This window comes from Plectropomus leopardus, chromosome 2 (genome assembly GCF_026936395.1).
Source record: "Plectropomus leopardus strain MGB_pleo_1.0 chromosome 2, ASM2693639v1, whole genome shotgun sequence".
In the NCBI taxonomy this organism is placed as follows: domain Eukaryota; kingdom Metazoa; phylum Chordata; class Actinopteri; order Perciformes; family Serranidae; genus Plectropomus; species Plectropomus leopardus.
Window position 1 is genome coordinate 26466742 of NC_142177.1, and position 23009 is coordinate 26489750.

General features: G+C 38.8%; 1 protein-coding gene across 2 annotated transcripts in view; it reads right to left on the bottom strand.

Moving 5' to 3' along the window:
* Positions 1–165: 165 nt before the first annotated feature.
* The window catches only part of iffo2b (intermediate filament family orphan 2b), a 41750-nt gene continuing 18906 nt past the window's right edge, over positions 166–23009 (bottom strand). The window contains exons 2-8 of one of the 2 annotated variants that reach the window (XM_042506450.2): positions 15242–15302; positions 10661–10756; positions 7053–7223; positions 6228–6376; positions 5116–5317; positions 4872–4970; positions 166–3943 (exon numbers count right to left, since the gene is read on the bottom strand). In XM_042506450.2, the coding sequence (XP_042362384.1) occupies positions 3710–3943; positions 4872–4970; positions 5116–5317; positions 6228–6376; positions 7053–7223; positions 10661–10756; positions 15242–15302 (1012 nt within the window). In that variant the 3' untranslated portion in view covers positions 166–3709. The remainder of the gene's footprint in view (positions 3944–4871; positions 4971–5115; positions 5318–6227; positions 6377–7052; positions 7224–10660; positions 10757–15241; positions 15303–23009) is intronic. The other variant, XM_042506458.2, reaches the window with a different exon arrangement.

Sequence of the window (23009 nt, forward strand, 5' to 3'; positions counted from 1 at the left end):
GCAAATGTTGGATTTTTTGCTTACTGACCAAAGTGATTATTCAGTCATCAATGCAGCTCTAAATACAAACAAACAAATATTTTCTGGACACATGAAGTCTAATCTTAATATTAAGAGTATTCATTGAATGGAAAGTATAAAAATGAAACAAAATGTAGCCTTGACTTTTATCCAATCCACCATTTTATTTTATTTTCCCCCAAATATCAATTGAGTACATTCATAATTTTTAAACAATCTGCCCCATACCCACATGAATACACTGTATCGATAGTTTAAACAAAATAATAACAAATCTAAAAGAAAAAAGTAATTAAATTAAAGCAGACAAATAACCCACTTAAAATGAAACCAACAGGACGCTTCCTGTGATGCAAATGAAACATAAAGAATCCAATACAGTTCAGAAGACTTTACCCAAATATGGCCACGAGTATTGCTGCACCTTTATCTCCCCGTCACTTTTATGAAATCAAACATAAAAAATAATAACATTTAACAGCAAACAGGTATGCCAATGAACATGTGAAACTGTATGTTGACACGACCATATAATTAACCATATAATCCCAGTGCCACACTGATATAAACCATTCATATAAAACCCTTTTTAGTATGAAACATTCACATCCACCCGCACCTAATTTAAACACATCTAGGTCACATACTAGTTGGTCAGGTACAAACCCGTTTAGTAAAGCAAAAACATACCAAGGTCTCCAATAACAGCACACCATTTATCCCTGGATTTCAACAGCTACATTTATTTTTTTGCTCAGCTTTTACCTGTAAGGTCTTTAGAGGATGCTTCCAATCAAGCTACATTCATTAAGGAGGGTTGCTACAGTTTTATCAACTGGATGTCGTTTGAATTTGACCTGCTTCGAGAGAAGAAAATGGAGATAAAACACATAATGTAATATCTCAAAAATCAGCTCTTCAAATTAAACACGTGTGTGGTGGTCATCATGTACAAACACTGAGACTTTCCAGAGTTAGTAGGATTCATAGCTTGATTCACATCTTTGTCATGTTACTGTACATTTTGCTTTGGTTGGCTGGTTAGTGTGATGGTGGTGTGGTTTGGGCTACAATAGCAACACGAAAGAGCAAACTGTGTTGTTGGGCCTGCAGCTGTTTCTGGATGTCACAGCCAGTCAATCAATAAATAATGATGTGGATACAAAGTACAGTACCAATAAAAAGAATGGCTCTTTGTTACTTATCAGGCTGGTTTTACATCAACTCAAACATAAAACGATATGACAGTTCTCTGTGAGTAAGACGATTCCTCACTCTTGTCTTATAGTCAATTAGTTTTTGTTATGTTTAAGATGATGGTCAATAAGTGACCGAAACAACTTTAATAATCCTGCAAAAATGAATTAAAGCAAATATGGCGACAATAACACACTTTTTGGTTAACATAGAATGATTAAAAAACAGTGAAAAATACATTTTATGCCACAAATACAATTAATTACAATTAATTAATGATTAGGATTGACGCAGTCTGCATTGTAGCGATTTAGTTCAAAAAATAATGTTATATATAAAAAAGAAAGACCCATAGCCCCCCTCCCCCCCATACACACAAACATGCTGAAATAACAAAAGGCCTGCATTTTAACATTCTGCTTTTGTAAAACTTCAAGATAGAAGTAGCACTTAATCTTTGATCCAGCAAACCGTACGTACATTATAATAAAAAGAGGTGATAAAAAGATCACTTCTGTCCCCATGCGTTCATCGTTTTCTACGCTGATCCAGTGAGGCGGCACTGAAAAGCGAAATTGTGAGACATCTCAGTCTGATGCAAAGAGACTAATTATGAACATAAAGGCCTCTGGGGTATACGATCACATGCCTACAGTCCTCTGTACAGTCTGACACTTTAAGCCCCGATTCACATGAGACAAAGCAGGATGTGCAACACGTCTGGAACAGAGTCCCCTGCAGGACAGCAGGTGACGGCACATAATTAAAACACACGCAGACAAAAAAGTTTCTCAAAAAAAAAAAAAGCAATATAAAATTTGGATCAATGAAAATGATGTGAAAGGGAAGCTTTTCAAAATGTGTCCTTTGGTTTTACTTAAAGGGACAGTTCTCCACAAAATCAAAAATACATATTTTTCCTCTTCCCTTTGGAGCTATTTATCAGTCTAGATTGATTGGTGGGAGATGTCGAGTGTTGAAAATATTGGCCGTAGAGGAGTCTGTCTTCTGTACACTGTCAGGTGTTAGGTTTGCAGGTGTAGTTCAGGAGAGAGAAAATAGTACCTACATGAAACTGCCCACAGTAAGGTCTGTGGCTTATCTTAAGTAACAAGGTCATGATTTCTGGAGAGAGACATTGCTTTTGAGTTTTTGAAAGGTATTTTTTGGCGCTTTTAAGCACGACAAACTGAGTGCCATCTAGTTGCATATATTTGAGAGAAGGCAGACATCTCTACGGCCGATATGTCCAACACTTGGCAACTCACACCAAAACAATCTGGGCTGATAAATAGCACTCCAGGTAAAAGAAAAAAATGTATTTTCGATGTTGGGGTGGACTACCCCTACATTGGAGGGCATTGTTTAGCTTTGATAACTTTAATTTGATTTCTGTTGGATTTTAGCCATGTAAAATAACATGTTGATCTGCACATGATGAGAACAATGTTTCCTCAATAGAGTACATCAGAAACAGAACAATCACTGCCTGTAGCGAGACTGGCAGGCGTTAATGATTATAGTCCCTTGTTGAGGGGGCACTGTTCCAGTTTTTACTTTTGATGTCGTTAAAAAAAACAAATGTCCCATACTAAGATTATTTCACGCTTAAACACACACAGAGACACACACACACACACAGACGCACACACACAAAAAGCTCTCAAAATGATACATAGAAAACACCTGCTTTGCTTAAAAGGCTAATCGTATTGGTTTGACGAGAAACGAGGAAGAGTGAAAGCCAGTCCAAAAATAAGGCCAGCTAAATTGCATAGAACTTCAGTAGTGCACTGATGCATCAAAAGACTGTGCTCCTTTCCTCTGTCAACTTTGGCAATTCTGCAGAGTTCCCTCAGAAACCACCAGAACTCCCAACACCATTTGTTTCTACTCCTTATTTTGTCTCCTTGGCAGAAGACACTTCAACCCCAAACAGTTTAATGGACCGCAAACAAAAACAAAACTGTGTTCCAACTGGGCGAAGAGATGTTTGTCAATCTAAATGAAATATTCAATGTATTTGCAATTATATTTTTTGTGAATACTACGTGGAGGAGCACAATATGTACTATTTTAAATTCCTTTTTAAAAAAGGACATTAATAGGGTGGGAATTTGTACAAAACACTTCTAGGCCAGTTCAAAACATTTCAAATGTATTTTTCTCTCCCCTAAAATGATGTGAAGCTCTGGAGAAGGATCCAGCGAGGCAGCAGTGAGGAAGAGAGCACAGCTCGGACTCTATTTGCACCCTTTCTCTTTGTGAAGCAAAGACACCCCCCACCTCTCCCTAAACAAAAGAAATAGTATAAAAGCACCGGTTCTGGACCTGCATCAGTGAGCACCACCATCAGAACTTTAACAGGTCAAACAGGCCAAGATTTAGGTTTTTCCACCGCTCTAGCAGGGTGGAGCTCTATACACATTTAACCCCTGTGATGACAAGGGACGTTTGGGAAGAGATGGGACAGAGCCCGGCTATGCAGCCATCAACTAACAGGGACTTCAGCCTCTGCGTCCTTGTCCGAGATCTCGTCCTGGATCTCGTCTGTGTTCCCTGAGTCGCTGCTGGCCCCGGAGCTGAAAGAAGGAGAGTTCCTGCCGCCTTTAATCATCCGCCGACACGTCTCCATCTGCACGTCCAGACCTCGCTTCATGCTGCACATCTCCATGTACTCATGAAGATGTCGATTCATGTCACTCTTTGCTGTGGCCAATTCCATCTAAGACAAAAAGTGACACAACATGAGGATGTGAGAGACTTTGCAAGGATGAATCATCCAAGATTTTTTCGGAGCTGTCTCACCACCACCCGCAATTTAATTTAATTTTGTCCAGATGTGAGTAGTTCCTCCATCACATGTGTGCATTGCATTGTGGGACTGATAAAAAAAATTAAAAAGAAAACAAATATAGGCAGGAAAAATATTCATATATTAAGTCAGCTGTAAATTGCACACAATTTGTTTCAATTGAAAATGTGTAAAAAAAAAAAAAAAGAAGTTAGCAACTCAGCAGAAAAGTCTACACAGTTGGCTAAAAGTATCAATGTGTTATGCTTAAAAAAGGGTTTTAAAATAATGAATATACAGTTTAAATAGTTAGAAAACTAAAAACAATGAGTTAAACAGCAAACTAAAAATAATGTATATATATTACAGTTCACGTAGTTAACTAACTAAAAATAATGAATATACAGTTAGTCTGATAACTAAATATAATGCATACATGATGAAAGAGTTAACTAAACATAATACATTTGCAGTTAGAATAGTTACTTCTGCCACTAGCAGTAGAAAATGCAAACATGATCAAACCAACCTAAACACTGACAGCTTAATTACATAAAAATACTGTGACAATATTGTAAAATCATGTTAAAACTGTATAAAAGAGCATTGTGAATAGTGTTTAATAATAACAGGTTTATTAACACATTTAGACTCTGACAGGTGGTGTTGATGAAGGGTTACTTGAGGTCATCTGATGGGGAGAGGGGGTGACGTCTTAAAGAGAGGGTTGGCACCACTGATTTGTTTTTTATATGCTTTAATCTTGCTTTGTGCTTGCAAGTTTTCTTTTTTTCCCACACACAAACACACACACACACACACACACACACACACACACACACACACACAGATTGTCTACCTCGATCTGGCCGATGGTCTCCTGGTACTCCTGCTCTCTGGTCTTAAATAGTGACTCTGTTTCATCGATGAGGCTGCCAAGACTTCCATCCTGGGAGTCCTTAGAGAGCACAGACAGTGGTCTCATTCATCATGCATGAGCAAATGTCTGACACAGCACCCATGGCAATGAAATACACGCTGCTGTGCATGAGTTTAAAAACTATTTACTGTGCAAAAGGACCATAAATGCAGGCAGGACTCACTGGATCAGCGACTTCACCGTTGCCTTCAGAGATGCAGGCAGCTGCGCCCGGTGTTGCAGTGATGGTGCACGGCACGTTGTAGTTTGTGAAGTCCTCCCACAGCAGTAGAGTCTCCTCGTTTTCCTCCCAGGTCAGACTGTCACAGTCGTCGTCAATTTCAAATGTCTCGCGCCTGGCAACAAAGGAGTTATCTGAACAATGTCTACGTAGGACAAGGACAGAGAACGGAAAGAACAAGAGAGAAAGAAGAGGAAGAACAAGTATAACAGCCACCAGGTTCAGCAAAGGTCACAAGCAAAGAGGAAGATGCGCTTATAAGGAAGACAAACAGATGGAAGGAAGAGTTTATGGAAACAGGAGCAGGCAGTTCACTTTATCTTGAAAATATTTTAGAGGTTATTGATGAGGAAAACTGACAATGTTTGAGAGAGTAAAGCCATTTGAGGGCATCCATAAAAATAAAACCTATTATTAAATTAAATTATTATAATTAAACCTGGTTCAACATTAATTTTCTTGTGCTGTATTCAAATGCCTTTTACAAGCTGTTTAACCCTTTGAAACCTGAGCTTTTTTAAAAAAAAATGGGAGAAAAACAGTGAAGCCAGAAATGTCCCACAAATTGAAAGAAGCTTGTAAAAGGTGACAAGAAAAAATACCTGATTTTTAAAGGGTGAAATAAAAAAAGATAAAATGTCCAGAAATGTGTTTTTTGCCTTTCATTTTGTGCTAATTTCTAGGTAATTTTCTAAAAAAAAAAAAAACTAAACTAAAGAAAAAGAAATTTCTTGCTCATTTTTGGCCATGTTTTCTTAAGTTACCCATTGCCTTGTCCCCACGTCTTTGCAAGAAATCAAAACAATTTTCTCAGGTTTGAAAGGGTTAACAAAGCAAATGAATGCCCCTCAGTATTTATATCTGAGTTTTGCTGAATCAGCATACTGTATGTTTCTCCTTATAAACACTAGGGGGAGATGATAGAGTGCACAGTGCAGATCTGTCGAAACAACATCTGCACTGGTAACTGCAGATAATATTTGGATTCATACAAATCAGCGAGGACTCGACTCTCGCCTGTTTGTGCATTGGTGTTGCGCGTGTGTGTTGCTTACAGCTGGTTGAGCATGCGTTTCATTTCGTCCGTGATGTTTAGCGACCCGGGGACCTCCTCCTCTGAAAGGCTGGGTTCTGCATCCATCTCTGAGCTCTCCTCATCAGACACGGCTTTACGCTCTTTTCTCCTGCAGCACGCCACAGCACCCTAAAAAACAAACACACACAAAGAAATTTAACACACATGTTGCTCGATAATCCAAGGCAAACCTGATGTGGCAAAACATTATTTTTTTGCACATAATTTATCAAATAAATATGTGCTGTGGCAATAAAAAAATGCTACTGTCTGATCATCAGCACCCAATAAGGTGTTTTTCTGAATGGTGTGCAAGGAGTTGTACTTTCTACACATGAGAAACTTTTTAACTATTTTATAAATACTGTAAATATAAGAAGTCCCATTTCAGTTAGGGACATATTCTACGATATTTGAGGAGCCACCAGCTTGATTCACTCTGGATATATACTCGGGCTTTAGCCAGCACTGTCGGCGCAATGTGATAACCTTGTGCGGAGTGAGAGTCAGCATTTCACATTTGTGTGTGTATGTGTGTGCATGCATATGTAAGAGAACTACTGTCAATACTCTGTATGTTTATATGTCTGTGGGCATGTTTGCGAACATGCAGGCAAGCATTCCTGCACCTTCAGAGGGGTCACTGGGTACATGATCTGCCAGTGAAACAGAAACTACACTCATTCAGCCCGCAGCAGCAGCTCTTGTTTCATTAATACAGTGCTGACTGTTTCCTTCACAGAAGAATTCATATTTTCACCACTGCGATTACTGTCAAACAGTGAAACAGCAGATAGGTACCCACCCTTTCTGGTAGCGATCTGGCCGGGCTGACATTGAACATCTTTGACATGTCCTCAGAGTTGCGTTGCTGAGCCACGTCGCACAGTTTGGCCGTGATGTCAATACGCCTGCAGATGTCCATGTCCACCCGCCGGGCTTTCTCCTGGATCTTAGTGTCCAGGTCAGACATTTGCTGCAGGGGTGAGAATGGTTGTTTTAGATGACGTGCACAAGTCTAAACACCTCCTCACACTGTGAGCACACTGAGTACATAGACAGGCAGGCGAAAAACTGACTGCCATCAAATGAACATACTATTTCACCTTTTAACTATATACCAGTTTGTCTTTTGCACTTACAACCAGGGTTCCCACAGTCCTGGAAAAACCTGGAAAAGTCATGGAGTATCACTATCACATTTTTCAGGCCTGGAAAAGTCGTGGAATTAGAAAAAAATCATTGGAAGCTTTGGGAAAGTCATGGAATTTTGTTGTGTTGAATCTTTTTCTGTAATCTTTCATGAATCGTCTTCCACAATAATGTTATTTAAAAGCAAATTTATTGTCTCCACCTGTCGACGTAAGTTAGCTCTAACATACATCGATGTGTGACAATTTTTTATTTACCATCAGGTATATTTCTTCATTTTCCCCCCAAATTTTGTCTTTTGTCACATGTGTCAGCTTGCTGCAATTACGTTTGAACAGAATTAGGATCTGTCCGTTTTAATAAACATCAGACAAGTTTTTTATTCATTGATAATGAGTCCTTGAGAAGCCATGGAAAAGTTTTGAAATTTTGTCCATGACAATGTGTGGGAACCCTGTAAATTTTACATCGATTAACTGATCACATATGTTAAGGCTGGACGACTATGGCCAATCACGATTATTTTGATCAACAGTGAGAATGTGATTATACATCATGATTTTTCACTGATTTTAGGGAAAAAAGATTTTTTCAGAGCACTGCTTTCACTTTGGCATTGTGTCATATTCCTGGATATGGTAATGTGCTGAACAGCATTGCTGTCATGAATGTCTGTGTTGACGCTGGACAAGGACGGGAATCTGTGAGGTGACGTTAGTGACATCATTCCTCTTGGTCTTCATGAATTCTTCGTCCTGCAGTTTGTGTTGTTTTTTTCAGGAGGCTGAACAAGTAAGTTATGTGGTTTTGCAGTGCAGGCACGAGTCTTTGCTGATTTATTCTCGCTTAACTTTTACTCGTCCCAAATCCGAAATACTTTTAACAACGGATGACTTTCAAGGAACTTGCTCTTTGCCTTCTATTGCAGACATTTGATTTTCATTTTGCCTATCTGCTCTCTACTAAATATTACACTTCTCTTCTGAATGCAGGGCACATGAGCAGCTGCAAGACTGCTTCCAAAAGTAAGGCCAAACAGCTCAACCCCCCCTGGTGGCTGACTTTTAGTTTAGGAAGTGTTTGACTTGATATGCAGTGGAGCAAAGTTTGCTTGAGCAGAGAAAACATTTTGAATGTCAATATTTGCAGTTTATCACCACATTAATACTGTATTTATCTCTGCAAAGGAATTTATTTTTTCAGTTCGGGTTTTTTGTCAGCAGGATTATGGAAAAACTGCAGGTCTGATTTTCATGAAACTTGGTAAAATGATGTAGCATAGGCTAAGGAAGAGCCCATTAAATTTTGGTGGAGATCTGTATCACAGGGCAGATACACAAATTATTTTTAACATATGCAAACATTGCGAGATATGGCATTTGGCCTCGGCTGAATAAATGCCAAACATTTTAAAATCCAGTAGATGGTAGTAAAGTTCAGTTGTGGCAAAACAGCCAATTGTATAAATAAGATGGCTCTATAACCCACATTCAGAAGTAAGAGTTATCCCCTGGTAGCCTGCACATGTAGCACAAAGCAGTACTTGAGGTTTATGGAAGAACTGGTATAATTGCATCAACACTTCATCTCAAACTAAGGTGTGGCTATGGGAATGTAAATACACACATATCATACTAATTACACTCTTACTCACATCCAAATGTTAATTGTCTGCAATAAACTCCACAAGAGATATTTAGAAAAAATGTCTGGATTGAAATGTTTGAGAACAAGGAATAATATTGACCGTAATTTAGAAGCACATAATAAATACCCAGCTGATGACGACGAGGTTTCAGCTCGGCACAACCACATTTTGACATAATAGTTTTGGAAATACATCAAGAAATAAAGTATACGGTGTTTGTATGCTTGCAAATTTACTGATCATTAGGAGACTGGACTATTGCCCTTAGAGGAGGTCTGTGCTCTTGCAAGTTCTCCTCTAGTTCCTGATGGCTTTTGACGGGTCTATTAAATGCCATTTTATGTTACAGTTTACGAGGCTTTTTTATGCCTAAAATTTGAAGTGTTATTTACAACTTCATAGTGCCTTTTTTAACTTCTGATCTTGTGACTTATTTAGTGTCATCTGTAATTCACAGTTACTGATGAATATCTTGGCCAGGACACTATTATTATATTTTTAAAATTAAATTAAAAACTAATAACACAATGTCAGTCTGTATAGAGAATTAAAACAATTAATTTGCTTCATCTTTTTGTCAATTCAATAATTATGCAATGATATTCTGTTCACAAAGCTTTGTGGGGCAGATGTAGATAATGCATACAGGTGACATCTGAGGTGTAATTTCTGCTGGGGACCGGGATATAGTATGTACCGTCTTTTCAAAATCCTATTTATGTTGTATTTTGTATATATATAGTACGATTCTGGCAGAATTTAGCATGAAGACCAACTTAATTATTTGCTGGATTTTGTTCTGGTTGCCATAGTCCCTAAATGTGTGCAGAAATTGGATTCAAATTGCAAATTGCACCCCCAGTTCTCCCATTTTATTTGCTACGTGCTTGTGTCACATATAGACAGTTCTACTTGCTACAGTGAAATTTTGACGAATCGTATGGTCTTTTATAAGCAATCACTAGAGGGTCGCCTCATCTAGAACACAAAATAAGGGTGTCTAACCACTAAGTCTAACCTAAGAAATCCACTATTTCTACATCACTTACCTTTCTCTGGATTCACACATCAGGGATGAAGTAAAGCACAGAAAAATATTTGACAAGTCTACAATGCACAGATGCCAAAAGTGAATACAAGCACGATAAACAACAGAGCCTTCCCAAAAAACAACATCTGACTATATTTATCCCTGAGCAAGCACTAGCTGTGACTGGGCCCACTGCAGTATATTATAACTGTATATCACACTTGAGCAGAGCTGCCAGAGAACAATACATTGCTGCACAGAACAGGAAGTGCTCTTGATCTACAGCCGCTATTTGAGCTGTTTTCAATGAATGTTTGTCTTGGAAGCTTTCTGGCTTTATATATTCTCACCAATAGGGAAGGAAGGAAGGGAGGCTGCTTGCTTACTTTTATTATCTAGAGCTGTATGAATGACAGCCTTTATCAGAATGTGCAGGAAAACAATTGTACATTCTTCAGACGCACCTGCTGAAATGCTTAACATGATTGCTTTGCAATGAATGGGAGTTAACGCAGCACTTTTTCTATGGTGCAATGGCTTTGTCAGACTCAGGGAGGTGACATCACTATGCACAAATACTTACATCACTCATCAGACTCTTGAAGACCACGAGTTCGGCTTTTAGTCTGTCCACTTTCTCGCTCAGCTCATCCTGGACCTCGGCGGACTCCTGCGCGCTCTGAGAGAACGTCACGGTGAAGGAATTAAAATGAGACATATGACAGGAAAACAGATGCTGTCAGGTTTAGGGGAATAGACTTAGCCACAATAAACATGTAAAAAAAGTTCAATAAATCTTTATAACAAACATTTATAACATGCACTCGGGTAGATTAAAGACTAACGATAATCAAATAAAGCACTTATACAGTTTTACATTTTCATATCGGTTACTGTTTAGTATTTTATGATCGGTACAAGAGGTCATAGTTTACTTTTCTTTCCATATTTACATAACTGAGATGATGCACATGTGAGCCTCGGCTGAGGAATTCAGCTTTACAACTGTAGCCATAAAAGGGACTGTTCGTTGTTTATCACATAAGCCCCCTTGCATGAAACATGATCCTCCCTCTATTTCCATGTTACAAGGTTTAGTTTTGTTTTGTTTTTTTTGATGAAATTTTAAATAAGACGTAGTATGATGTGGTTTGGTTATGTTTTCCTGATGGAAGCATGTGATTTTTTTCAAGGACTGTCAAAAATTTGAAAATCCATCAGTAATTTCTGCTTTTACACTTTCTTGCTATAAGTTGTGTAATTATAGCAAACATGCCGTTCAAGCCCAATGGCATATTTTGAGGTTCAGATAGTATTTAAAATGAATAAAAAATACAACCTTTAAAAGTTATATGTCCTAACCCTAAGCCAAAGTCAAATAAAAAGCTCTACACAGTAGGTTACCTTAAACATATTTGACATGCCTCCCCCTCTCTGCGCCACCCCCTCCTCTCTCATGAATAACGAACAGTCCCTAAGGAAAAACATGTAGGAATCCGGTCCGAGATGTTAAAACTGAATAACTGATTATTCTGGGACATAACCTCTGTCTTGCAGAGTTAGATGTGATGATCGCCACCCCTTAAATCCCTGTAGTAGACGGTAAACACAGCCTGCAGCCAGTTAGCTTAACTTAGCTTAGTTTAAAGACTTGAAGCAGGAGGAAACGGCTGGCTTGGCTGTGTCAGACGGTAACAAAATCCACCTGGCAGCACCTCTAAAGCTCACTAAACATGTTACATCTTGTTTGTTTAATCCGTGCAAATAACGGAGTGGAAAGTCGCCATGTTGTGGTTTTAACAGGTGTGCCAAATTGTTTGTGAGTCAGGAGCTGGGACTCTCTGGAATCTTATCATCGCCGTCAGGTTGCTGGGCAACGGGCAGGAACCTGCGGGGAGCTGCCGACAAATGTAGCGACTTTATTGCTTTAAAAAAGCGTCAAGCGACAAATTTAGCGACGAAAGTTATCGCAGAGTTATCGCAGTTAACGGCTTTTCCGTCACCATCGCAGGGTCTCTCCTGCACCGGTCCAGCAGGTGTGTGACGTGCAGGTAGAGAGGGGACGCTGCTCGCCGTGGGAGTTCAGACGTAGTGGGTTTCTATGGTTACGTTTACGCTCTCCAACGCGAAAACGTGAGGTCGCGCTGACAACAACTATCGCTTCCGGGTAAACTCATTTCAAATCAATCGCGGAGATTTGTGAAATGGGCAAGCTTGTTCATTTCTGTTGCCAGTTTCAGCCGTAACTGTAGCCTAGGACGTCGAAAAGTCGTTAAGGACTGTCTGACATCAAGGTAAAGCAGTGAAATATGCTAACTATGTCGTATACTTAAACTGATATTGATTTCTTTTTAGGAGGCACTATTTTTTAGTTGACTAAAAACTACAAAACTAGAATCCTAGGAATGATTCCTAAAACACGGAAATCAGTTTGGATTTTAACTAAATCCAAATTGATTTCCCTCGTTTTAGTTCCCTCGTCTCAAAGTCAATGGTTTTTTGTTTTTTTTTTTGAATGGGATTTTGGTTGAGAGCGTTAAATAGGGTCTGTGGTTGACACAGCTTAGCTTAGGAGACTTTCACGTTTTGTTCTTTGACATAAATACATCTGTAAATATCCCATTCACCTACCTTGAAGCTTGTATATGTCTTAAAAAAGGCAGTTGCTATCAAGTGGCTAAATGAGACTACAGAAAGTCATCAGGCTGAACACAGTTTTACTCCCTCATAGCGGAGGCAACGACCACAGTGTCGTTCATAGCCCAACCTCAGCTTTTTGCTTCTGGTGATTGCATTCAGGCTCTAAAAATCCTGACAGTGGCGTTCATTTGTTAAGATTAGCTTGCTGAACAAAACATGTAAGTATCATAAATGCTTCTTTACCACAGAGCATATTTTCGCAACTACAGAAAAATGTCATTTCTGGGCCACTTGCGTGGAAGTGCAAGAACATGAAGGTGTGCTCACAACAGCAATCACTTCCAGGTAGATTCATTTCAATCGTGGCAAAAGTGATCATTCCACTTTCTGCCTTAACTGCGTAATGTTTAAAGGTTGGAAAGGGCCGTCTGATGTCAAGGTAACTGTGGCGTAATGTTACACTTAACATGATAAATATTAGTTGTACGTGGGACTCTTTAGGTGGCTAGAAAGCAACCAACTGAGACAGTGTTTGCTCAGCAGTTAATGTAATATGAGGTTAACAAACACTGTTATTCAAGGTAGAGTATAAGTTAAGTGTGATAGCTCTGTTGTCATTTATATATTTTGTTTAGGATTTTTCTACTGAATCTGAATCAGCAAAGTTTTAGAGCTTCTATTAACCCTTTGAAGCCTGGCACAAGAAAAGTGATGTTGCTCCAAGTTTTAAAGAGTTAATGCTAGATGCAAATGAGTGTGTATCTGGCAACCTTCATCAAACTCTGGAGCTAGTGCTAGCTACTTTTATGTGAAAAGAGTTTTGCAACACCCTGTAATACCACAACTTGTTGTTTTTATACAGGCTGGAAGGTGAATGTTGTATTTGACAGATCAAGGCTCGCTGTTTCCCCACACTACAAGGTAAGCTGACCTGGGCTGCATTCAGCCCCAACAAAACGTAGCAAAATGTTGTTGTTCTTTTTTAAACAGAAGTTATGGTGCGTTGAACACCTGTTTGTGTTATGTACGGGCATTCTGCATTTTAATACGGTGGGATTTAATTCAGGTCAACTTATAAAGGGACTTTATTGGCATGGGACACATGTGTTAACATTGCAAAAGCAAGTGTGAAATATAAACAAAATGCATGTACAATAAGCAAAGATGTACTAGACATTCATTTAAAAACATGTTGCTGCTTATTGGGTAACACCTCTGACACCCACAAACCAGAGAAAATGTAGCTCAAAGCCCGTTTCACACCATTTCAAAGACACATGTTTAGTCTGTAGCAAAACACTGCATACCATTTTGGGATTGGACGTGCCTCAGTTGCTGGCTCTAGCTTCTTATTTATAAACATAAGATTGGAATCAATCTTCTGATCTAACTCTGAGCAAGACAGCAAATAACAGTGTTTACCATTATGTCATGTTTTTGCTATAAGGCTCAACTTTAAATTCTGTCTTCCAAAACAACTGACCACATTCGCAAGACTTTAAAACAAGACTTAACAAGACTTAAAACAAATTGGTCTCATACATGGTCTCATAAACATTACCTAAAACCCCATAAACCTAATTATTAAGTCCTCTGAGACACGTTACTTTTAAGAAAACTATCTTTAATAGGAGCTTGCAAAATAAACTATTCTCCCTAGTAACTAAATGTATAGCTATCCTATTTAGCTCGTAAACATGTCCACAGCAGTTTAAAGAATGGCATTTATAAAGACTGAAAGGATGACTAACCCTATTGACTTTGTTCTGTCAGTACAAGATTGCCACTGTTTGTGTCGTTATTAAGTCAGCACATGGTAACAGCCCTTTGGCTCTGAGCCCTTCACAATAAGAGGCTGTTTGCACTGAATGTACAATCTTTGAACAGATTTCCAGCTCTTCCATGCACAGCAGCATCTGCCTGTGTGCTCTAAAAGGTTAAAGCTCCCGTGGGATGGCACTCCACCTCTCTATCTGGGGTTTTGCTGACCCAGAATCCAAGACAAACACGCATGCTGTCACTGATCGATTTCCGCAAAAGCAGAGAGAGGGAAGGATGCTGACCAGATGAGGTGATCACAACAGTATGTTTTGTGATTTAGCCTCAAGGTGCGACACTTAAAATTGATTTTGCCCCTACATCTATTTTCTCGGCCTGCTCTGGACAGAAACATAATGGCAGACTGCTGGTGATATTTGATGTTTATATCTATATCTAGGCGAACAGACTCCTCCTGATGGGTTTGTAATATGGTTTTTCTAATCTGACACACATCCCCTTCCTGCTTGTAGTCAGCTGTGCTGAGTCCACTTAGAAAAAAAAACTCAAAGAACTGAGCTATATATAAATGTTTATGCATATGCTGTAGCAGCAGTTTTGGAAATGTATGTGTATAGTACACACAGGTTTTTCCTCAAATCGTATTTCTATCATTGTTTGCATGAAAATGGCCCCTGGCAAGACTCCCAGATAGCTGTGTATGCATGTGTTAGTGGAATATATTTTATTGTTTGTGTTTCCCAACCTGCTGCATGGTTTCCACCTTGGACTCCAGCTGCTCTCGCTTGGACAGCTCCTCCTCCCATCTGCAACACAGAGCACAGAGGTGGGTCAGTTACTGCTGGGCCCGGTCCCCTGGGGGCCACTAGACAGGTTAATGGTACTTTTGTGGGGATAATACTCACATCTCTGATTACAATATGCCCTTGACAGTGTGGGTTCACACCCACTCCCCCCCCCACTTCCAATCTTTTGTCTACTTCTTCTTTTGTACGATTATCTTTACAATCCCACTGCCTCAATAAAAAACAATAAAGAGAGAACACAGCAAACATTTCTCATGAATAGTTTTTGAACCTTTGAGTGACTGCAGAGGGACATGTGAGCTTTAACACACCCAAAAGGGTGGAGTACCTCTGATGCAGCCTGAATTCCTTCACGCTAACTGCCTCCTTACTCATAAGATATCAGGAGTGAGTTACGGGATGTCAATGATGACACTTCAAAACAAATAAAAAATCTTTAGTCATGCCATTAACAGATAAAACCTACGCAGATAGAGCTGAACAAGTACCAACATCCCCATCCCTTGTGCCAAACCATTAGTTGTGTAATTCCAATATTTTTCTGACGATAAAGTGGACTGAATTATTCATCACATCATAGTCGCCGATTTGGCAGATAAGCTACAATATAACATGCAGCTAATATTATTGGTTTAGTCAATTTGCAAGCAATACAAGATTCATTCATCCATTCAGAATCTTGTATTTAAGCCCCGAAAATCATTTAGCATTCCCACATTTGCAATACTGTTGAGATGCAGAAAAAAACACTACATCAAAATAATTGCACTTTGACGTTGAGTGGTTTCAGATCATCGTTTGAATTGCACTGGGGTAGTGTGTGTTGACTTTGAGAATGTTTTGTACATATTGTTGATGTTGTAGATAAGATTACCAAAGACTAACCCTGAAAACATACCAAGCGGCAGCAAAGCGCAGCCTGTGGTGAGCTGCCATGCAGCATCTAAGGAAAGATGAGGCAGCCGCTCCGAGCTATGGCCGTTTGATTGCCAAACTTAAAGTTGGGGATTGCACAACGTTTGGCAGTAAATTGTGCCTTGAGAATACCCACAGCGAATCAGTAACAGTCCTGAGACTCCTGTGACATATTGGCTGTGTCACAAGGAATCCTTTCCCACCTGAAACACATGAACACGCTTTTTGCCACTGCTTGGCATTTTATCTCTGAAGAGTCTGCAGCCAAGCAAGCAGCTTTGAAAGGCTGTATTTTGAGATGCTTTGAGCTAAAAGCGTATGTCACATTGACAATGCTAAAATGTAGACTTTTCATACCCTCTTGACATTTCACCGGGGTATATGATATATAATGGTATTTGTGAGAAAATAACAAAAATTCTGAAGTTATTACAAATTGTGGTTGAGTTGAAATCAGCACTTAATTTAGAGGGTAAGTTTGTGAATATATTCAATTCAGTTCTATTCAATTCAATTTCATTATTAAGCCCAGTATCACAAATCACATTTTTGTCTCAGAGGGCTGCACTACGTCACCTCAAAACAGCTTTTTGGAATCAGTTTAATAAAAAAAGGAATGTCTGAATCTTTTTGACGGTAGGATTTCTACAATAGGGGTTGACAGATTATTGGGGCTTATACTTGGCATTTTGCCAATTATCTGTATTGCTGTTTTATTTTAATGATAGCTGATAAAGTGAATTAATTAAGAAGTGCAAAAAGGTGTCAACACGAGAGGAACTTTTATATTGAAAAACCTAAGGAATACATTTTTATTCATTCATTTTTATTTAAATTTTCACTTGAATTTATAAAAAAAAGAAATGCTGGGAACATTCTGTATATGATGTGGAAAGTTTTTGATGAAACGTTTGCTAAAGGCGTTTAAACAAAGTTTTGTGTTGGAGTTTGTTAAATTCTAAATATTGACAGAAAGATTTTCATTTTCATTGTAAATGCATATTGTTTCCAAATATCGATTATCGATCTCATTAACTACTAATAATTGGTATCTGTATTGGCCCTGAAAAACCAATATCAGTCAACCTCTATATCTAGTCAACCCAAGCTTACTACAATGTTGATGTTATGGGACTATTTTATTTACTATGTTCACCACCTTAGTTTAGCATGTTAGCATGCTGTAGCAGCAATGCAGCTGAGGCCGATGGTAATGTCAGGGGATCACAAATGTGATGACATTTCATCCTGAGGGCAACATGAATGTGTGATCCAAATGTCATGGCAATCAATCCAACAGTTGTTGAGAGATGTAGGTTGAACAGAGTGTTGCACCGACCAAACAACCAACCAAAGACGTTGCTAGCGCAGCTAAAAATAAAGTGCCAGACCCCCCCATAGGCTGCAAGCTATTATTAGCAACAGTGCTCTCTGTCCCACTCCTGACGGGCCATATCACTCATCTGCACCATGGCAGCTATGTAAAAACAAAATTAGGAGCCTCTTTAATTGCTTTGCAGTATGGACTTCACAGAACACACTGCATCAGTCAGTTCAGCAGGCTCTTAACACACTCATCCTGTTCCCTGAGATATGAGACAGCAGTGCTGAGTCACGGATGCTTCCCAAAACAGAGCCTGAACTTCAGAATGGATAAGGAACTCATTCAGAAATATGAAGTGACGGCACAGCGTCAGACGGCCATGTGAGGATGAGCCACTGTGGCCCACATGTGAAACTAGCATGAAACCAGTGGGGGTTTTCTGTGTGTGTGAGAGAGACACTGGATGAGCGTGTGGGAGGATTTGTGTGTAAGTAGCTCATGCCTGACCATGTATACGTTTACTAGAGGGGAGAGAGCTGACATCTGATGAGCACCGGTGCACTCTGGGACATAACTATAGCCTTTGCTGCGAAGGAGCAAACAGAAACACAGCCAGAAGTCACTTTGGTATCACAAACATGCGTCACTAGAGGTTCACTTTCTCAACAAAACACAGCCTTGTTTCCATTCAGGACCCACTGAATGTACACTGTCTAATTAGGGAGAAGTATTCCTTGGCAGGGCGTGCCAGCTCCCACTCTGATTGAAGCCTTGTTCTAAAAACGCTGGCAGAGCTGCTTTACTCTGTCCACAACACTCCCCCTGTCTGCCGCAGGACTCCGGCTGGGGTCGTTGGAGTTCACAGCTGCATCCTCTGCAGACACAAATCCGTTCGTCACAAGCATCACTTGTGTCGTCACTTCCTGAGGAAACCACGACGACTTTTCTTTCATACCGCCGGTGATAAATGGATGATTAAATCGACCCACTGACGGAGGGAAAGCCTCCTTGTGTCAACAATATGTCCAGATCATTTATGTCATCTATCAAAGGTAATGACAAAGCTAAGCAGCAACTGCTTCCACATTATCTGGAGCAGCTACAACTCAGCAATCCATAAAAGTCTAATGGAAAACCGACTGTTCTCAAGCATACAGATAAACATGTCTAATCCAAACAGAGATGACACGACCGCATCGCAAAACTATTCTATCTATCTGGCTCTTCTGCTATGGCCGTGGTTCTGGTTTTCCTGTACCTTTCGCTGTGACTCAGTCAAACGAACACACCCGGAGTCTCCTTACAAGGACAAAGACAGCAGCAGGGTTGGAGCCTGTGTCAACTCCACAGACATCTGTTTACCGCCAGACACAACCTCTGCATTCTTGCTCTAATAAATCCAAAACTAACTGTGCTGTGTTACAGATGTGAGTTCAGCCTGCGAAGCCAACTGAAATTGCTGCAATAAACTGTGGTTTCTTTTCCATTTTTGAGAGGCAAGAAAAACTCAAATGGATAGTAAACAGGGCCAAAATTTAATTATGGAGTTTTTTTTTTAAAAGAAACGTATAAGAAAATTAAAAGCTTTATAAAAACATAATATGTAACCTTTCCGCATTAAATTGTCTAAAAAGAACTAGGCAAATGTTATATATTTTGTTAAGTTATGTACTTACATTATCTCAGAAATTTGCAACATTGTTTAAACCCAGAAAAATCCGTAACTTTATCAACGACACAGTTTGTGTCATTTGGTCGCTTTGCGCTCGCCACAGGGTTGTGGTTGCCAGAAGCTGTCATGAATTGAGTTTTTTGTCCAGTTTAAGCCACATTTATGGTACATTTAAAAAAAAAAAAAAAAAATCTTAGTTGTTTTAAACAATATTTTAGACAGATTAAGAATTTTAGTCATTAGACGTCTGGATCTTAAAGATTCAGGGGGATTTAGTGGCATTTAGCAGTGACGATTGAAGACTGCAACCAGCTGACATTTCTCCTGGTTAGAAATCCTTCAGTGTTCATTGTACAGAGCGTTTTTGCTTGCAGCCATGTTCTCTCCAATACAAATGGACCTGGTGACTTTATCTAATGCAAACACTGAATAAACCAAACAAACAGACCTGATGATCTGAACTGGCAAAACACACTGAAAAATGCAGTTCCATGTAAAAAAAAAAAAAAATCGTTTTTTCTGATGCTGCTCGTCACAGAAAGGCTACTAACTACAGTGGCCAATGCAAAAAAGGAAATTTCTCTTACTAGAAACACAGTTTGGCTTGTCCATAGGCCACTGTAGAAACATGGCGGTGCAACATGGCGGACTCTATAAATGAGAATCTGCTCCCTATGTAGAAATAAACAGCTCATTCTAAAGTGATAAAAACACAAGTCTTACTTTCATTGATTATACACTAAATAAAATATACTTATTATATTATATTCTATTTCTGCCAGCTTATCTCCCTAAATCCTACACACTGGACCTTTAAATAGACTTGTTAAAAAAAATTACATTTCAAGGGAAGGAAACAAAAACACAACTGCATATTCTGTGGTTCATGAATAACGGGTGAATTAAGAGGAAACTGCGGTGCAACACTGAGGGAGAAAAATAAAGTATCTCACATCAAACCGAGATTTTCTCATACAATTTTTGTCTGTTGAACAATAGCATTCCTGCAGCGCCTGCCAACTAACACTCCCTGCCTTGTGTGGTATGTCTGGGAGTTTGCACGCGAGCTGCCTCAGTATTTTCCCATCACTGCCGGAGGACACCGACGCATGCACACATCCAGATCTGTTGCACTAATGTTCCTGTGCTTGTACTCTAATGACGGTGATATTTCTATGGTACTCATAATGATTGAATCAAGACAGTTGATTTATGACTGACAGTTTTAAGTTGATGAAAAATTATATCTTGGAGGTGACTATCATAACATTATTACTTTAATGATCAGCCGTTCATCTGATTATTCCTGATCTGATCTGTCATGCAACAGGCGGTAAACACCAAATGGAGCACAGGGAAAACTTTGAGGTGTGGTTGTGTGTCATTTCACAAAGCCTTTGTTGCTCGTTGCAAATGAAAGTGTGAGTCAGACAACACCCTGTTTCAACTATACGATGTACTGGAAAGTGTTACTAAGTGGAAATTCTCAGGAATCAAATTAAATTACAAGCTCAAAACGCATCCAACGCATCAGAGCTGATTAACTCGTAAACACAAACCTTCAGGGGCAATATTACATAACTTTTAATTAATTCATTTTATTAAACTTTGATCCGACACTTGCTATTTGTGAAACTGTGTGCATCATTTCTTGTGACTCAAATTGAAGCAGAGGTGCTACCATCGCAATCACATACACACACGTTCCTGTGTAACGTGGCCACAACTGGCTTAGGCAAGACTTGTTACAAGCAAGATACTGAGTTTTAGGAGTTCAAATAATTATGTGTGTGTGAAGTGATTTTGGTGACACTACACTGAGTAAGAGTTAGGCTATTAAATATTCTTTCAAAATTCCCCCAAACTTTTGCAAAAGCAAATTTTTCCATATTAGGTCATTTAGTATAATCCAAAGGAGACCATTGATGTGTGAAGTAATTTTGGAGACACTATTTAAATTATTGAACTCTTTTATTTGTAGGCTACCTCTTTTCCGTTTTGCATTTTGTGGATGGTTTTTTGAGTGCTCGGCTCAGCCAGCTGCACATAGAGAGCAACGTTATTTGTCTAGCTTGGAGGACAGCTAATTTTTATGAAACTGGATTTTTAGCTTGTTGACAACTTTACTGCAGTTGGAAAGAGGTGTTGCGTGTGTTTTAACACTGTTTAGTGTCGTCATTAATGCTGGTGCCAAAGTAAGTGATTTTAGTGCATAACTTGCAACTGCATTTTTCCTGTTTCCCTAAATTGGCACTCAGACATCAAAACTTTGAGCACACCTGGCGTAGGCTAAATAACAGAAACAGCTCGTCGTATAATCCAGTACAATTCAACTGCACCACCAACTACATGTTCCAAAATAATCATGGAATTGGAAAATACCTCTCTAAAACTGCATTAGTTATCCTAGTGTACCTTAAAAACTGGCAACTGTGTGCGTATATATACATTGAACTGTTCTTATAATTGTCCAGTTTCTACACAAACATACGAAATACTACTATGGTTACATTTGGATTTGTGGGTTACAATGCTCTTAAGGGTTTGCATATAATATTTCAATTAATAGACCAATGTGTGTTATATAATTTTTGTAAAGAACCAGTGTATATAGTAATGTTTGCCAAAAACCAAAGCTAATTATCACCAGTCCTTTACAGTCTATGTTAGCGATACAATTTTATAAGTAATAATAATTTATAAAAATCTCAGTAATTAATTTTTCTTATCCTAACTAATGCCCAACCTATCTACAGCTGATGTGTTAAAAAATTATCTTAATAATAATAATAAATTTGATAAAGTACCTTTTGCAGAAATAAAATTAGCAAAAAATACAATAAAAACATATAATCAATAAAAAGAAAGGCAATAAAAAAACATACATTTGTTTAAAAAACTAAATTAATGATTTAAATATCAAATAAATTAGTGTGTTTTCTTTATTTTCACCTTTTTGAATTTATTGTATGTTTTTATGGTCTTCTTTTGTGAATTTTATTTCTGTTAAAGGTGCTTTACCAAATTAAAACATAAATCACAAGATAAAAGCAGAAGAGAAGATTAAAAAAAAATGAAAAATTAAAACATAGAGGACCCCCCAAAGAACAAGCAGTAGACATCTTAGGGTGGGACAAAGGCCATTTACAAAGATGGGTATTCAGTTGCTCTTTAAAGGCTTTTAGAAAGACTTCAGACTGTATTCATAATGGAAGATGTGGCAGTGTTGAAGTCACGACTTCAAAGACACAATCAGCTTTTGTTCTCAGTCTAGAGTGTGGGACAGCCAGTAGGCCCTGGTCAATAAAAATAGTAATAATAATAATAATGAAAGTCGAGCTTTCACTCTAAATTTGTATCAGGGCACACATGGTCATGTACTTTATCTAAAGCAAGTTTTTGCAAAATAGACAAAGTCTAAACACTATAAAGAGGTTTTAATGGGTCAATTAAAATTCATTCTCATGAGGGCAGGCAATAGTAAAACAGGAAGTGTTATATGATAACAGATAAAGGATCAATACATCTGGCGACATGCAGGACAAACACTCATTCAGCTCAGCTGCTGGCATGAAATGAGTCCTCTGACAGCTTTGATGAATCACATCAGGGAGTCCGGAGCACTTGTGATTCCGCTCATGGATCCCTATAGATGCCTATATAACATCTTCTCCATGGCACCAGCGTTCCTCACCCTCTATATGTGCAATATAACACACAAGCCGAGGTCATAATTTATTTCCAGAGCAGATTCTTCCAATAATTGTGGGTGTATAGGAGGAGCGTGATGGGAAGA